The following is a 16860-nucleotide window of genomic DNA, read 5'->3' on the forward strand; positions in this document are numbered from 1 at the left end:
AAGCTCCACGAACACCTACCGGATCAAGGAAATGCTTGAACTTGGTAGTATATGATGGCTTTGTAAGCATGTTTGTAGGATTTTTTATCTGTATTATCCACTTTAATCTTGTCTTCAGCAACAATGTCACGAATGAAGGGATACTTGATATCATTATGCTTATTATCGAATTGATATATGTTATTCTTGGTCAAACAAATAGTGACTACAACAATAAACTTTAATGACATCCTGAGTAATACCAAGTTCAGAAATAAGACCTCGTATCCAAATAGTTTTTTTTAACCCTTTCATTAGTTGAGACATATTTTGCTCCAGCAATGGAAAGAGTCATAACATACTGAAGTGAAGCCTTTTAACCCACTGCAGAACTAGATAATGAAAATATATAGCCAGATATGGAATGTCTCTTATCAAGATCATCAGCAAAGTCAGAATCAACAAATCACGTTACATCATTTGTCTCCACTAAATAACGAAGAATCCACTTTATAACATTCCAATGTTTTTTATTAGGATTATACATATCTGTTAACCACACTAACAACATAAACCAAATCGGGTATTATATAGATCATAGCATACATAAAATTTTCAAAACAGCATCAGAATATGGTATGTGAGACATGTACTCTTTCTGAAAGACAGTGACGGAGATCGGCGAGGAGGGTGATAATGACGAGGAGTCGAGGATGAGAAGGAAAATGACAGGTAATGAAGTGAGTGAGTGAGAAGTGTAGAACCAAGCTGAACTGAAGCATGAAGAGAACTGGTTATGGGGTTTTGTTCTGGTAATATGTTTTCGTTCTGAATTCAGAAGGTTTCATCAAGAGCTTAAGGAGCCCAAGAATATATGGCGTTAGCTGCACTCTTGTTTAGTTCACCATTTGATTTTCAGGTGAACAGTCTGTTTGGGCATCTTAAGTATCCCCATTTGTAGGATAGAACTGGGAACTGGTGGCTACCAATAAAGTGTTACTTTTTTTCCTCCTCCCCCAGTTCTTTTTTAACGTCTGGAGAAGTCCGGATCGTTTTGGCCAAACATTTGAATATATCATGAGATGGGAAGCACATAGGTTGTTGGTGTGGTGGGGTCAGGGCAAGCCACGCCCACAATCCAGATTGTCCATTTCAGCACTTGCTCAACCTCCACCACAGGTTCAGATATGCATCTACATCCAATCCAAAACCAGTGGGTCCTTTGGACATTTCTGCCTCTAAAAAAATATCTCCTTTCAGTAACAGTATGCAGCCTTAGGAGAAGCTAAGCTGTCTTCTAACTCTCTCTCTCGAGTTCATAGTTTTTGCTCTTCCTCTCTCATGGTCACAATGCTTGCAGCTAGTTCTCTAGTGAACAGCAACCTCGCTTGCTCATCAAGGATATCATCCTGTTCAGACTTCACATATAGCCACTCCTGGCGTCCCATACATGCTATGAAACTCCATCAGATGCGTGCTGTGAGCTCAATACGTATAAGTTGTGCTGCCACTAAACCTGCAAAGACTCCTGGTGCTTTGATTATGCTCTCCTATTGTTTCGGCTACTATACAACTGTTAGCTTATTCTGATATCACTGTTTGTTTTTTCCTTACAGCTGAAGAAGAATGGAAAGTTAAGCGGCAACTGCTATCAGAAAAGCGGGTAACTTGCATCGCTCTACCGTGTATTTCCCCTTGTAAAAATCTTTGGAAGTTTGTTATGAGATACTTAAATCTTTAGTTCTACGATGAGGTGAATTTGAACTACATGTGTGCAGGCTGAAAAAAATATATATCCCTGTGATATAGGCCCTCTTTGTAATCTAGAGGAACATATCTACCTTAGTTCTATTAATTCATTGGTTAATCTACTGTTAGCTTATGGTGAGCCTAACGTGCTTAGCTTTTTTTTCATTTATAACAGAGGCTTTGCTGCTGTTTGTTTTTCAGGTACGAAGTGTCGATGTGAAGGAAGCACTGCGCCTTCAAAAGGAAAACAACTTTGTCATTCTTGATGTCAGGCCAGAAGCAGAGTTTAAAGAGGTACCTTATAGTTGCTCTGTATTTTTATGCCACAGTTTTAGGTCTCAGGTTTAGGCTAACAACATACTAGCATGTATTTTTACCATTTCTTAGATCAAAGTACCACCTTTAGGGTTAGTTTAGAAACTCAAATCCCATCAAGGAATCCATGTGATTGAGTGGATTCCCGGAGGTTCATTTTTCTCCTCAATCTCATAGATTACTGGAGGGGATTTGAGTTTCAAAACTCTCCCTTAGTTTTTTTCTACAATAGAGATCACATGCTGGACAGTTTTAAACTTCTAATCGGATATATTTTCTGCCAACTTGACATTTCCTGCTGTACGGTATCTTTTGTTTGCTTCATGTCATTAAAAATTTTACCGATTTTTATTCGTATGTAGGCTCATCCACCTGGCGCCATCAATGTACAAATATACAGATTAATCAAGGAATGGACAGCGTGGGATATTGCGAGGCGTGCAGCGTTTGCGTTCTTCGGCATATTTGCTGGAACAGAAGAGAATCCTGAGTTCATACAGAGTATGGTAGCAAACATTGCTGCTGCTGTTTAATTAGTGATTACTCATCATCAACGATACAGTAACCAGAAGGCACACGCTTTGCCTTAGTGCAGGTGTTGATACGAAGGTTGGGAAAGATGCGAAGATAATTGTGGCATGCTCTACAGGAGGGACACTGAAGCCAACGCAAAATTTCCCTGATGGGAAGCAATCTCGGTATGTTTATGTTCTGTTATTCGCACTGCAAGCTTGACAATATTCACATTGCATGCTCCAATTGGTTTTGAAATACTATGGTTTTAATATGTCATAACATAACCATAGTATTTTTTACATTACTCTTAGCACTACGTATTTAGAGATAAAGTATCTTAAACCATGATAATGAGTGTACATATGCAAGGCTAGTCATAAACAAAAACTTTTGGTTGAAGTTGAGTTTTAAATACTCCAAAAATAATATCTACAAAACAATAGTGTTCAAAACAGAGTTTGTACCATATAGCCAAACACCTTTTGGCAAAAAATACTATGGTACTCTTCAATACCATAGTTTTACCTCAAAACTTCAAAAATAATTTGCTTCCAAATACCCTTAAGGTGTTGCGTTTAAAAGGCTCATAGTTGGACTTTAGGCCGGGTTGGCCGGTACAACTTATGCCCATCACACTGCAACGAGTGATGTTCTTTTAATCGAGGTCTGTTTGAATATATTCCCACAAGGAGTCGAACCATGATCTAAAAAATGCTACTTAAGGCTCTTGTGACCACTAGACTTCAGAACATCTTCAGTAGTACCTCAAAAACCAGCTAAATTTAATTTGGATTGTTAGTAATAAAAAATCATGCTCCAATAATTCCTTAAATGAAGTTCTAAAGTATACCAACTTCCTAAATATCTCTATTTATTTCTCAAACTTGAGAAATTGTTTCGCACTTGTGATAGCCTGTTTTTCTCATAAAATCACTTGTTTGTCATCAAGTTCGCACCCGTGTATAAGTGGTGTAATTTAAATTATTTAAGTTATAGAAATAATAAATTTACTATCGAGTTAGCATAATTTAAAAATATTTAACAACCTAAGAATTAAGAACTATTGGAGGTTAAGGTCGGAGGTTAAGTTGGTTTTGTTTATAATATATATTTAGCAACTTGCTAAATCGGAGTTTAGGGAGCATTTTTTAAGAACTAACGAAGATGCTGACCTGTTCACATGTGCAAAAAGGCCACATTTGTCTCTTTTCCCAGTTAGGCTATGTTTGGGTACTCTAATATTCACTTCAATACATATGGATCTCAATCCACCTCAATCCATGTGTATTATGGTGAATACTAACTAGATCATTCAAACAAACCCTTACGGTATTGCATCCGCTATATAATATAAGCTATTTATAAATAAAACATCTAGGATAAGTTTATTAGTTATTACAACCTTTAAAATTTGTAAGCGTATTCCGTTCCATTTGACAGGATTTGGACAAACAATTACTCTATTAGTATGTCATTTGTGTGATACAATTTCGTGATCATAAGAATTATTTTCCGATACCAACTTTTCACATCAAAATTTCTATTGAAAAAAATCATTTATTAATAAATAAATTGTATGCCAAAGTGTTGTCCTAACGAAATGAAATACGCCTACTATTTCTTCAAATGCAGGGAGTAGTTGTGCTTTTTTTTTAACAAATTAGCTTGTACTAAACGTCGTGTATTCAAAAAACGAAGGGAGTAGTTCATCATTACATTGTGCTTTCTGCTGATGGGGTTTTAGCATTAGAATTTTCAGTGACTGCAAAGGTAAACCGAGTTTTCTTCGACTGTTTGGATTTAGCAGAATAGTACCCACATTCTCTAATATTTTCTTTAAATTTGAACTAAATTCACAAAAAACAAATGTCTAGAAGGATGACGGGTAACTTGATCCTTGAGGAAAGAAAAGCAGCATGCACAACTCATCTGAGAATACTGATTAGGAAGCTGTTGAATTCACTTTCACACAGTTATTGTACCACCAATATTTTTCTTCTTTTCAGAAAGTGACTTGTTCGAAATATCGTGCTATTTTCTCGAGAGCAAATAATATCAGCGTTGGAGCTTATGCTCTGTTCCGGTTGAATTTTGGCAGGTCCCTGATAGCTGCGTACTTGTTGGTCCTGAATGGCTACAGCAACGTGTACCATCTGGAAGGAGGACTTTACACATGGTTCAAAGAAGGACTACCAGCTGTTGCAGGAGAAGAGTAAGAGAGACATTACGAACATAGTGTTCGCATGCTGGAGAGAGTGGAGAGTGGAGACTAGAGTTGCGAGGACTTGTAGTGATGTGCTTGCTTCACAGTCACAGGGTTGTCGATTGTTGTGTACGGATTGAGATGTCGAAGATTTCTCCTGCCAATGTGATGCTGTCCTAGATTTTCTCGCGGCGCCTTTGTTGCTCGAACTTGTCAGTGCTTGAGCCATGCATCGTCATGAGCAAGCGCACTGCGAGCTCCTCTTCATGGCGCTGGTCTCCATGATGGAGCCCACGTCCACCGCGGTCCCCTTGAGCGACAGCACCTCGCCGCCGCCGTCGCCCTGGTCGCCGCGCATCCGGCGGGCCTCGTCGAGCTCCAGCGCCCTGCGCGACACGGCGGCGAAGACCTCCTCGAGGAGCGTGAGGAAGGCGCGCTCCACGTTGTCGCCCGTGAGCGCGGACGCCTCCGAGAAGAAGAGGCCCTGGTCCTCGGCCAGACGCGCGGCCTCGTCGGCGGGCACCTCGCGCCGCGCCGCGGGCATGTCGGCCTTGTTCCCGATGAGCGCCACGACGGTGGACCCGTCGGCGTGTGCGCGGAGCTCCTCCACCCACCGCGCCACGTGCTCGAACGTGGCGCGCCGCGTCACGTCGTACACCACCATGGCGCCCAGCGCGCCGCGGTAGTACGCGCTCGTCACCGCCCTGTACCTGCGCTTTGCGCGCGCGCGCGCGCCAGGAAATGCGGTATCAGAACCAAAGCATGCTTGATGTTTCTCTCGCACCATCCACGTGTTAACTGACATTTGGAATTTGGAGGAGAACCAACCAGAGTGTTACTATACTAGTATCATTCGGAAGATCAATTTCACTGTAATAGAGGCAATTAAAATTTCTTTTATGCTTCCTGCGAGATTCTTAGGTTCTCAACCTCCTCTGTCTACAGGGGATTGAACAGAGGACCAATCTGACAGAAACAGAGAGGTGCCAAGTGCCAAGTGGTACGAGTTGCTTCAAATTCTGAATTGCTAAACTTTCTGCCCACCATCGTGCGTGCTTATGTATAAAAAATGTTTCTTTTTGTTGAATTGTAAGAGTATCTCTAACAGCATGACCTATAAAAATGTATTATAATTTAAAAATTAATAAATTTAGGGTACCAACAAAATATTATGCTCTACCAGTAAAGCTCTAAATATATATTATAGGTCAGTTATTACGGTATAGTATATTTGAAGCAAGTGCCTTATAATTTTTGACCAAAATCTATAAAATAAGATATTGTTGAAGTAGTTTTTACTACATAGAGTTTTATATTTCATTTTAAAACACCAGTTTGAGGCGCATTGTTGGAGATGGTTAAAATAACCTAATTTCTGGAATCATCTTTGCGTCACTCCGGATAGACAACACCACACAGCATCGACCTGCTCCATTCCTATGTCGCTAAACTTTAACTGGCCGTTTCTTAAAATAAAACGATGGAGACGTGGCGGAGATAAATATATCTGACATCATCGCCACCATTGGAAGCAACTTAATTGCCATGACGTACCGAATCCCCTCTCAAAACAGACGGCCACTACGACGTGAAGTTAGGCATTATACACTTGTCACACGCCTAGCCAAATCGGAAAAAGTTTCAACAAAAGCCAAAGCCTTTTCCTTTTTTTTTTAGTTTCGAAGGAACCAAACGTTAAACCTTCAATTGCACACAATAATATGACATATGCACGCACCAGGCACCACGCAGTGTAACGAAGCCAGAAATCCCTTCGAGTAGAAGAATCCAAACGACGCACGGCTCTACAACGCAACAATGGCGGCGCACGAACGAGCAGTCGACAGCGCACGCAACGCACGTACCTCTCCTGGCCGGCGGTGTCCCAGATCTGCGTCTTGACGCGCTTGCGGTGGAGCGTGAGCGTGCGCGTCTGGAACTCGACGCCGATGGTGGGCTTGGAGTCGAGCGCGAACTCGTCCCGCGCGAAGCGCGCCAGCAGCTGCGTCTTGCCCACCGCCGCGTCGCCCACCACCACCACCTTGAACACGTAGTCGATCTCCGCCTCCTTCTCGCTCTCCCACCGCGCCGCGGCCTCCTCCTCCGCCCTGTCTCCGCCCTGCCCGCGCGCCACCATGGTCGACTCGACTCGAGGTCTCCACCAGGCCGCCTTGCCGGCCTACCACTAGCTTTGCTTCCTTGCTCGCCCCCTTCCCCCACAACTCGACAAACAAGTGGTACCCGGTCTGTGCGAGCTGCGCTGCGGTCTATGCCCGCGAGCAACAACAAGGCGAGAGGAAGAACTCTGCAGGAGCTGGTGGTCAATTCTTTTGATGTTTGCTTCTGTTCTGCTGCTGGTCAGCTCAGCTGTGGTGGTGGTCTGCGTGCCCTGCTTTTGGCGAGAAGGATTGCCGCGCAAATGACTGGCCGGCAGGCGGCAGCCATCATCCTGCTCCGTGTTATACGCGCCTCGCCTTGTCTCGATCGCTCATCCTTTTCCTTTGGCTTCAGCCTTTGTTTAGATGCCTATGTGTTGTCTTTTTTTTTTCTCCTTCCCTTTAGCCTTTCTTGCAGCCGCTGCAGGGCTTGAAAGGCGTTTGAGTCGACGCAGTGGATGGGGGACGCGGCTTTCTGCTCGAGAAAAAGTACTCACACTCGTCAAAACTGGTCGGATGAATTAAATTAGAGGTCGGAACTGCATTAGGCGTGACAAAATGCCGGCAATCCTGCATCGTGCGCTGCTTATGGTCTTTACAAATTGGTCGAGGAACTCGTTTCATTGACCAACGGTTAGAGGTGAATTGAAACGAACTAAAGGGATTGTATCTCTTGCTATTTAAAATAGAATAAAAATGATTTAATCACATCCGATTAAGGGCGGTAATGGACTGTGATACAAATGTTTTTTCACAATTTATTTAAGTTTTTTTTAATTTAGTAAAAAAATAAATAAAAATAGAGTCCGATTCGATTATTAGATTATTAAATTTTATAGCTTAAAATTTAAGGGTATTTGGTTTCTAAGACTAATTTTTAGTTTTTCATTTTATTTTATTTTAGTCTCTAAATTAGTAAATACGGATTAGTTCAAATTTATCAATTTAGACTAAAATAAAATAAAATGAAGAGACTAAAAAGTAGTAGAGATGGCAATGGGTACTTGAAACTCGATGGTTTTTTACCCCATAAGGGTGTGGGTTTGGGTCAATTTTCATACCCATGAGTTTGTTAATGGGCATAAATCTATACCCGGTGGTTTATGGGTACAGGTTTGTTAATGGGCATAAATCTATACCCGACGGGTTTATGGGTACGGGTTTGTTCCTACAGTACCTAAACCCGTGAACCCGTGGGTTTTTTAAACCCGACCAAAACTAGTGCATATTGTCATTTTATTTTATAAATGAACAACAAACTTGTTATTCCTTATTTACTTCATAATTTTTAACAATTGGTGAATGTATCAGTAGTCGGTGAGAGTGTTGCTTGCTTGCTATTATAGTTTTTACTAACGTTATATATGTGGTGGATGGATAACTTAGTGCAAGGTCACTTAATTATACAACTTATTATTTGTATTTCATTCTCTCTACTAATAATTTTTATACCAAATCATGAACTCGTTGTTCATTACATAGATTTTGGATCATGATATTATTAATCATTACGATACTTATTGATTATGAGAAGAACAAGTATATCGGAGATGAAACCCGTGAGTAACCTATGGGTACCCGCTAACCCGATGGGTACGGGTTTGGGCAAAATCTCAAACCCGTTATGGATACGGATTTTTTAATGGTCATAGATATTTTTCACGGGTACGAGCTTGAGACGGTAAAACCCAGTAGGTTTATACCCATTGTCATCTCTAAAAATTAGTCACTAGAAACCAAATACCTTAAGTCTATTACCAACGTACATCCTATCCACACGCAGGGTAGTGTTGTTGTCAGTCACTCGTAGATGCCGTAGAAGATCCGTCCCCTACGCGGATGAGTATGAATTAAAAAGAGAACATCCCGGTCGGATTTGATCACAGTATGGCGATCAACAATCCGGATTGTGCCGTCCAGAACCAAAAGGAAACCACAGGCTCTGCCCACCGAACAAAAACGTCAAGATCATGGTGGTGGTGGCGGTGCGCAGCTGCTACACGGATCGGATCAGGCCACCCCGTGTCATGGCGTTGTCTACCTGTCTCGGTCTCTCCATAGGCTACGCAACCACGTCATCACGCCCAGGTCGTAATTCGTAATCATCCTGTACGCATGCGATGCTGCACTTGTGCATTCAGGAGCGCACTTGTGCACCAGGGAACCAAGCTGCTAGCGCCTTCGTGTCGTGCGCTGCTAAATCCGATCCACGCTGCCTGCCATGCATGAAGGCGTATTCTTCATGTGAAGAAAAATAAAAAAAGGGCTGCGGAATTTCAACCGGGCGAGGTTATTACTCAACAGAGCGAGCACAACTGTTGAACGGTGAAAAGCTCAGGCTCAGCCTGGATGCCTCTGATCGAAGCATTACCAGAGCGAAGCATTACCACAGAACCCTGTTGTACAGGCAAGGGTACACGTACCAGAGCGGAGGTTACTCGCTGTCGTTTTTCAAGGATTAATGCTACGATTAGGACTCAGACCAATCATGCACAGTTGAGGAGATGGAGCGAGCAAGAGCTCTCATCAGCGTCCCCAGGCAAAGTATGGAATCAATGCGGACGTCTAATAAGCTCACCAGCAGCCTACGGCACCCTTCGACGACGTCTAAGCTCACCAGCAGCTCTCATCAGCTTCATTCCTTTGCTGCAGCTGCGAGGACAGTGCATGGAGTTAAGCTTCGTCTGCTTCCGACGGGCAGCAGACGCTGTCGTCCCGGTGCGCGCGCGTTCTGGCCTTGGAGATGAACGCACGTCCTGTTCAGTTCTGAATTCTGATCAGCAGCAACAAGCACGTGTGCTCAGCAATGGCTTATGATAACGTATCGGCGTCAACCGCATGTACGACGACGACGCCTTGTGCGTGCAATATAATCCTTTGCTTGAGTCTCTGTCCTCGCAGAGCAATGCTTGCATCGACGACCACCGGTGGCCAGTAGAGTAATATACAGTCATGTACCTTTGCAGTATAGCCTGGCTATACTTTCCGTGGACAGCAAGTGCAGATACCATCAGTCCATCCGTCCATCCGTTGCACTTAAAGCAAGACTAATAACATCCAGTAGACCAGTAGTTAGCTCTTCGCTACTAATATTTGGCCCACCTATCTCTCTTACAAATTTACTTGTTTATTGTGTCTAAGACGACTGTAAGCTTCTCCTATTTATTCTCGTTGCGGCTTTAATCCGACTGCGGGCGGCTTATACGTTATTTTATCTCTATAGACTACAGCTGCAGCAGTTGCGGCTGCAGGCAAATCTCATGATTCCATTTACATCAAAATGACCCTGGCAACCATGCGAACCAATGTGATCACAAACAGACTGGAACCACTGAGACACCTGTAAATTGTAGCTCACGTCCCTCAACAGATAATCTGAGCCCTCCAGCTGACAATACTAATCAGTGAAGTGGATGACCCAAGAATGTCAGCACCAGTTGAGAGTGAAATCCACTAGAACATACTTGTCACATTGCACCATTATAACAAAAGCATATCATACAGCAAGGCAACCTCCAGTAGTTAAGTACTGATGCCAGTTGCAACAATTGAGCAATAGACAAAGTCAAGTTGCTGATGAAAAGCAAGAACAAGGTTGCCACGTCAAGATATCAGGAATTCAAGAGATGCTGTAGAAGAAAACTAGATCCGCAGAAAACAGTGCCTAGGACCCACTATGTGAACACATACGAGGAGAGTGAGAGAACTGCAGGTTCAAAATTAATGAAATGCTTATGCTGAGTGCATATCTGTCCTAAGATGGAAGGGGGAAAAGGAAAGAAAATACAGAACAGACAAAATATGAGATGAGCTTTTGTTTTCTGGGCAGCTGGTCCAATCAGCCCATATAAGAACCTCAATCGTAAAAGCTCCTGTCGTCTTGCACAAATGACACAAGCCAGTCAGACACTGCCTATGGTTTTGATATGGCTTATCTTCTATTCTTCTAGATTTATACAACAAATAAATGTAAAAATCTAGTCCTAGTCTACACCAGCTTGAATACATCTATATATGGTAGAACTTTTGTTAATCATACATATGGGACTGATATCACGTAAATAAAATAGTAATCAGGCATAACTAGAAGTTGATCACAAACCATATTGGTCAAGACGCAACGAATTGCGGCTGTGCCACCATCACCTGGTTGCCCTGTGGATTGTGTTGCAGCATCACTAATGGAGGGCATAATTTGGCTCTTTGCCGATTGTCATATTCTTTGCCGAGTGCTTTTTTCGGGCACTCGGCAAAGAAGTTATTTGCCGAGTGCCACGCAAAAAACCCTCGGTAAAAGAAAACACTCGACAAAGAAACTTTTTGCCGAGTGTTTTATTTTTGACACTCAGCAAAGAATTTCTTTGCCGAGTGTCTTTTTTTGACACTTGGCAGGCTCTTTGGCGAGTGTCACAAATACAACACTCGGCAAAGAGCTCTTTGCCGAGTGTTTTTTCTCCAACACTAGGCAAAAACAATTTAAAAATCACATTTTTAAATAGTAAATTAATTCAAATGAAAAGGTTTTCAACTATAAATTTGTATAACTCATCATGATGTACAATTTATATATTGAACATTTCTTCATATGACAAAATAAAAATAAATTTGTTCATAAAACGTATCTCTCTCGTAGTTTATGAAACTACGAGAGAGGCGTATAGAATTTGTGCATATTGTTAGAACCATCATGTGAGATAAACAAATGACCAAACAACCAAAATAAACTTTGTAGATCTTAAGAAGTTATAGAAGTTTATAGTTGACAACTTTTATATTTGAAGTCATATTGTCAACGAAAACTACGTCTGAATTTAAAAAAATAAAATTTGAATTTTGAAAACGACTTCGAAAGAAACAACCACCAACATGAAAGTTGTAGGCATTGAAGTGTTATGAAACTTTGTAGTTGACAATGTTTTGTTTTGAAATCATCTTGTTATACAAAACTATGTTTGAATTTTGAAATTTGAATTTTTCAAACCATCTCGGATGAAAAAACCACCAAAATAAAAGTTGTAGGTCTTGAAATATAATGAAACTCTGTAGTTGACAATTTTTTTTGATTTGAAATCATCTTATCTTTGAAAAATTCGTGTGAAGTTTTCAAATTTAAAATTCAAATTTTGTAAACGGTCTCGGATGTAGAAACTATTAAAATAAAACTTGTAGATCTCAAAAAGTTATGCAACTTTATAGTTGGTCACATTTTTAAATGAACTCATTTAGTGCCTTAAATAGTCAAATTACTCTCGATTTGTTATAGTACATGGGAAATGAAATCGTAATATAGACATAATTTGTGTAGTAGTGTAGTGGTATAGGAGTGTATGCGCGAGAGAGAGAGGTTGAAAGTTCGAATCTCATCATTTATAAAACATATAAATTTTGATTCAAAATAATAGTGAAAAATGATAGAGCAATTGATAATAGACAGTGTTGGAGAGTTGTTCCTAGAATTTTAAAAAATGTTTTGCTGTTTTTTTTTATTTTTTCGATTCTTAATTTGCCGAGTGTTTTTTGACACTCGGCAAACCGAAAAAAGTATTCAGCAAAAAAACACTTTGCCGAGTGTAAAATAGCTTTTACCGAGTTTCTTAGACACTCGGCAAAGAACACGATTCCGGTAGTGAGAAGTGATTGTGCCACCATCATCGCGGTCCCATACTCCCATGTGGAGGCTGTTGCTGAAGCATTGCAGGTGGAGGGCCGAAAGGCAGAGGCGGTTGTGCCATTATAATCGTATCAGCTTGTGAAGGCTGCTGCTGCGTCAACGAAGGGCCGAGTGGCAGAGGTTGTGGTGTCGTCATGCGTCGTGTGTCCAGGTTGAGCTTGCTGCGCCTCCATCATGGACGGATGGCGCCATACCTTGAGCAGGTTGGTGATCAACCATAGCCTGGGCTTGCAGGGGCATCGAGGCCATCATCATGCCCATGGGCGTAGCTTGAACGAGCATGTGCATGACTTCCTAGGAGCCAGGCACCATCTCAGGCGCGAAATGCTGCTGTTGCGGAGGCACCATGGTTGCACCCTGTGGCGGCGCCATTACCGGAGCACCTTGCTGTGGCGCGACCGCTACCTGCTGAGGCACCACCCAAAACCCGGGAGGACCTAGAGGGGACGATAAAGCCGCCACGTCCTCGGCCTCTTGAGACACCACCGCGAACCCGGGAGCGCCTTGCGGGGACGACGGCACAACCATGGTTGCGCTTGCGCATGCTCCCTGCTTCGCCGCCGCCACCGCAGCGCCTCGGTGCGATTGCGGCGCGGTCATCGCAGCTTGATGTTAGGTTGCAGAAACATCCGCCGTAGCGGCGGCGAGGGGCTGCGAGTTCGGGTCGGCCATCTCTCCTCAGGACCGGCGAGCGTCGTCTGTGATGGATCTAAGCGGCGCCGGAGACGGGTAGGGTTTAGCTGAACGGGGAATGCGGGTGGAGGACATTGGGCAGCGCAGCGCAGGGGCACATTCTTTTTTATCAGAACTAGTAGGTAACGCGCGCCCTGCGCGCGAGAATAATTTATTTCTTTGAAGGTGTTTGATAGCGAGATAATTGGATTTTCAGTTTACAAATAATTATCATGAACAATTACAGTGAGTTGTGATCTTCAAAATAAAATAACAATCTTTGAACTTGGTTTATAGGAACAGATGTGATCCTAACTCCCAAGTTTATAGATTTGACAAAGTACCAAGATAAATGTCATTCAAAATTATTGGTTTGACAAATATCTTAAGAGGTAACACATCATTAGTGCAATAAAAATTAACGATAAAAACTAAAAAAGGAATAAGACTACATCTGAAACTTGGTAGATGTATAACTATTATTTACCTTGCGATGGGGAAAATATTTCTCAGATACATACCTTCTAGAAGTGGACCCGTAGTGAATAACATCGTTGAAGAAGATATATATCTACGACAGAAAAAGGTATATAATTAGAGTGCTAAACCAATTGCTAAGCTAAATCTAGGTAACACTGACATTTCAGATTTTGATGGAAAAAACATTTGAATATATGCTAGATAGATTTTGTTGATTTTAAACAATCAGTATACAGTTAATTCTATTGATAGAATGGAACATAACATTTTTCTTGACTATTAAAGTTAATTGCATAAATTTTATCGGCTATTAAAAGAATAGCATACGAACATTTACTTCTACAAATACAATGCATCATAAAATTTCTTTAACTATTAAATTGGTAAGAGAAACCTAGACAGTTTAATGGGATTATAATATCTTAAAATGTAACTTAATTAGGGCAATACTTGACGAATCTATAGTTGTAAACACTGTAGTAGTACACGTTAAGGTGGTGACAAAGAGAAAAACTGAAGTATTGCCACATGGAAATAACATAAGACAACACTCATTAAAACAAATTTCTGTAAATATGTTCGTGTTCACCAAAAAATGCATTGAAAGATTTTTTTGTATAACCGGGAAATGAAGTATGTTCAAAACATGGATAGAGGAACAGGGGCCTGCGAGTATAACACAACAATTTTTTTGGAAGAAATAAAGATGTCACTTCAGGTGCTTAACAAAGGAAGCACTAAAAGTATAACATTTTTTATAAAAATGACGGAATTAGATTTTTTCACTCTTGGTGGGTGGGTGGGTGGATGGGGAGGCTACAATGTAAAGCAGGTAGGCATGTAAGAAACAAAGGTTTTGATAGAGTTGTTAGATCTTCAGGTTAAACAAATTGTAGTAAATCTCTGTTTCAAACTTGAAGATTTCTATTGGAGTATGTTCCTCGTAACACTGAACACATTAGCTTAAGTGTCAGCATGTTAATCAATAAGAACAATGAATGGGAATTACCTGCAACAAAGCTTATCGATGTAGTAAGTATACCTTATGGACAGTAATTGTTACAGAACAGTAAATATGTACATGAATAAGTTAGAAATTGTCTACGCCTTCTGATTAAATGTCAGGTGATGATAGTAGTGGAAACCGAAGAAGTCTTATCTCTTATATATTCCTATTCTTTAAAGCATGCATTAATATACCAATCTGCATGAGACATCGGGATTCATGGTATTATTTGTTTTCACCACTCGAGCATATAATATACCAATCTGCAGGAATATTCCAATTGCAAGGTCTCATATAATCAATAAACATAAGATAAAGCTTGAAACACTGAAATCAACCTATTAGACACGTTCAGTTCTTGACTATAGCATTTATTTACAATCTATTTTCCTTTTTATTTGATGTTATAGAATTTTAAAAAGAATCACACCTAATTTGTTTTCCTAAAAACGTTTCCATGAAAGTTAAAAAATGTGCAATCTAAAAGACTCAGTCTACTTGGTCTTTAGTAACTAACATCAAATGTAATTGAAGACAGGTTGAATAGAAGCATGTGGTTACTCTTGTATCGTAGTCTACTCAATTAGTGCACTGTTTAGTTTGTCAATTACAAAGACTTGGGTAGTATGGATTAAACATTGAAGACATAACATTCCGTTGTTGGCCAAAGGGTGGAAAAAAAGGGTAGGAGCAATAGTAGTGTACCTTCTGATAAGCCTGTAATTGGGCTCGAACTTGTTGACTGCGTCGAGGTTGTCGCAGATGAGGCCGAATTGGTGGACTTGCAGCCTGAAAAGTGGGTATATGCTCATACCTTTTTTAGCCACTTAAAAACTCTTGATTTTCTAATTGTTTTTTTAGATTCTTTTAGGAACTCCTGTAGATGATCTCACGGAAGGGTTTACACAGTAAAGCATTCATCGAGAAGGCTGATGCACCAAGCAAACTGGACAACATTTTCCAAAAAAGAAAAGAGAGACAAATGAGAGACAGGTTCAGCACTCCTGTATTGAAACAGCACAGTTTTAAAAAGGTGATAATTCCACTAAGAATTTGTAAAATTAGAGAAACAAAACCAAAAGATGAAACAGCTAACCCTTCGGCCTAGCAGCACGAGTTAGACACCGATGAAGAAAAATGGTAGACAACAAACCAAAATTTACATGCTCCAAACAGGCCCCTTTTGGCATGTTGGAAAGCGAACGAATCAATACAGAAGCTAAAAACTGACCTATACAACAGGATAATAAGGAATGCGAAGTCAAAAGATCGTGATGGGCTGTGTAAATCTGGCTTCGGTCCCTCGACAACACGACATCAAAACAACCGTGTGCCAATTCCTGCCTGGTAATGATTTCACGCTCACATCTGGTCACCTTACAGAAACCTCGGGAGAACCTTGGTGGAGTCGCGGGCGTTGAGGAGAAAGCGAGGGGCGAAGGGCATCGATTGATTGAGAAATCGAGCTCTCCGCCATGGGGTGGAAGAGGGAGGGGCATACCTGACGGAGACGACACCAGGGGACATCCCCAAGCCACAGGAAGGGGAGCTCGAGCGGGGACCGCCAGTCCCCCACGGCGATGACCCGCGCCGGGTCCTGGCGTGCGGCAGCGTCGAGCGCGGACCAGTGCGCCTGGAAGTGAGCCTCGACAGCCGCGGCGGCGGAGGAGAGCGGGGGGAGGTGGGTGGCGCCATCAGATGAAGGAATCGAGCACTCCGTCATGGGGTGGAAGGGGGAGGGGCGTACTTGACGAAGGCGATACGGGGGACGGGGGGAGGTGAATGGCGTCGTCGGGGAGGGCCATGAGAGGGGGTGGCGCTGCTGTGTTGGCAGGAAGGAGGCCTTCTGCTTCTTCTGGAAGGATCCCGTATCGCGTCGTGCGGCTCTCCGTGGTGATAGAGCAAGCGAGAGAGCGAGAGGAGACGTCAACCGGTGATTGACGATCGGACGGCCCAAATTTATTTTGACGACGTGGATACCTTAATCGACGCCGTTTCCATCCTGCTTTGTAATATAGGAAATGTCGTTGCCAGTTTTGTCTGTCGCCATAGAGAGGCAATGAGTAAATACCCATCTGATACCCCATAACCATACTCACGACACGAAAATAAC

At 41.9% G+C, this 16860-nt stretch overlaps 2 protein-coding genes and 1 pseudogene across 5 annotated transcripts; 1 reads left to right on the top strand and 2 right to left on the bottom strand.

Annotated features, from left to right (window-relative positions):
• The first annotated feature begins 1227 nt into the window (after positions 1-1227).
• LOC100282634 (rhodanese-like domain containing protein) lies at positions 1228-4941 on the top strand. Its single transcript, NM_001155542.1, has 6 exons — positions 1228-1510; positions 1596-1642; positions 1930-2022; positions 2406-2544; positions 2639-2741; positions 4658-4941. Exons 1-6 carry the CDS (start codon positions 1321-1323, stop codon positions 4773-4775), a joined length of 690 nt encoding a protein of 229 aa, NP_001149014.1. The 5' UTR covers positions 1228-1320; the 3' UTR covers positions 4776-4941.
• On the bottom strand, positions 4576-7221 carry LOC100285596 (ras-related protein Rab11A). Its single transcript, NM_001158487.1, has 2 exons — positions 6628-7221; positions 4576-5472 (listed from the first exon to the last, which is right to left on the bottom strand). Exons 1-2 carry the CDS (start codon positions 6897-6899, stop codon positions 4998-5000), a joined length of 747 nt encoding a protein of 248 aa, NP_001151959.1. The 5' UTR covers positions 6900-7221; the 3' UTR covers positions 4576-4997.
• Positions 7222-10474: 3253 nt separating this feature from the next.
• On the bottom strand, positions 10475-16615 carry LOC100279456 (dormancy control protein - ribosome protein S24 pseudogene; annotated as a pseudogene). 3 transcript variants are annotated; one of them, NR_148746.1, is given in 4 exon segments: positions 10475-10797; positions 13783-13832; positions 15453-15536; positions 16249-16396. The product of NR_148746.1 is annotated as a dormancy control protein - ribosome protein S24 pseudogene, transcript variant 3 (transcript).
• Between the last annotated feature and the right edge of the window lie 245 nt (positions 16616-16860).

Source organism: Zea mays, chromosome 7 (assembly GCF_902167145.1).
Source record: "Zea mays cultivar B73 chromosome 7, Zm-B73-REFERENCE-NAM-5.0, whole genome shotgun sequence".
NCBI classification, from domain to species: Eukaryota; Viridiplantae; Streptophyta; class Magnoliopsida; order Poales; family Poaceae; genus Zea; species Zea mays.

Excerpts from the sequence above, each read along its gene's own strand:
- LOC100282634 (NM_001155542.1), top strand. The coding sequence starts at position 1,321 with ATGGTCACAATGCTTGCAGCTAGTTCTCTAGTGAACAGCAACCTCGCT. Across the intron at positions 1,643-1,929 it reads AACTGCTATCAGAAAAGCGG|GTACGAAGTGTCGATGTGAA; the intron begins GTAACTTGCATC and ends TTTGTTTTTCAG. Across the intron at positions 2,742-4,657 it reads CCTGATGGGAAGCAATCTCG|GTCCCTGATAGCTGCGTACT; the intron begins GTATGTTTATGT and ends GAATTTTGGCAG.
- LOC100285596 (NM_001158487.1), bottom strand. The coding sequence starts at position 6,899 with ATGGTGGCGCGCGGGCAGGGCGGAGACAGGGCGGAGGAGGAGGCCGCG. Across the intron at positions 5,473-6,627 it reads GACACCGCCGGCCAGGAGAG|GTACAGGGCGGTGACGAGCG; the intron begins GTACGTGCGTTG and ends CGCAAAGCGCAG.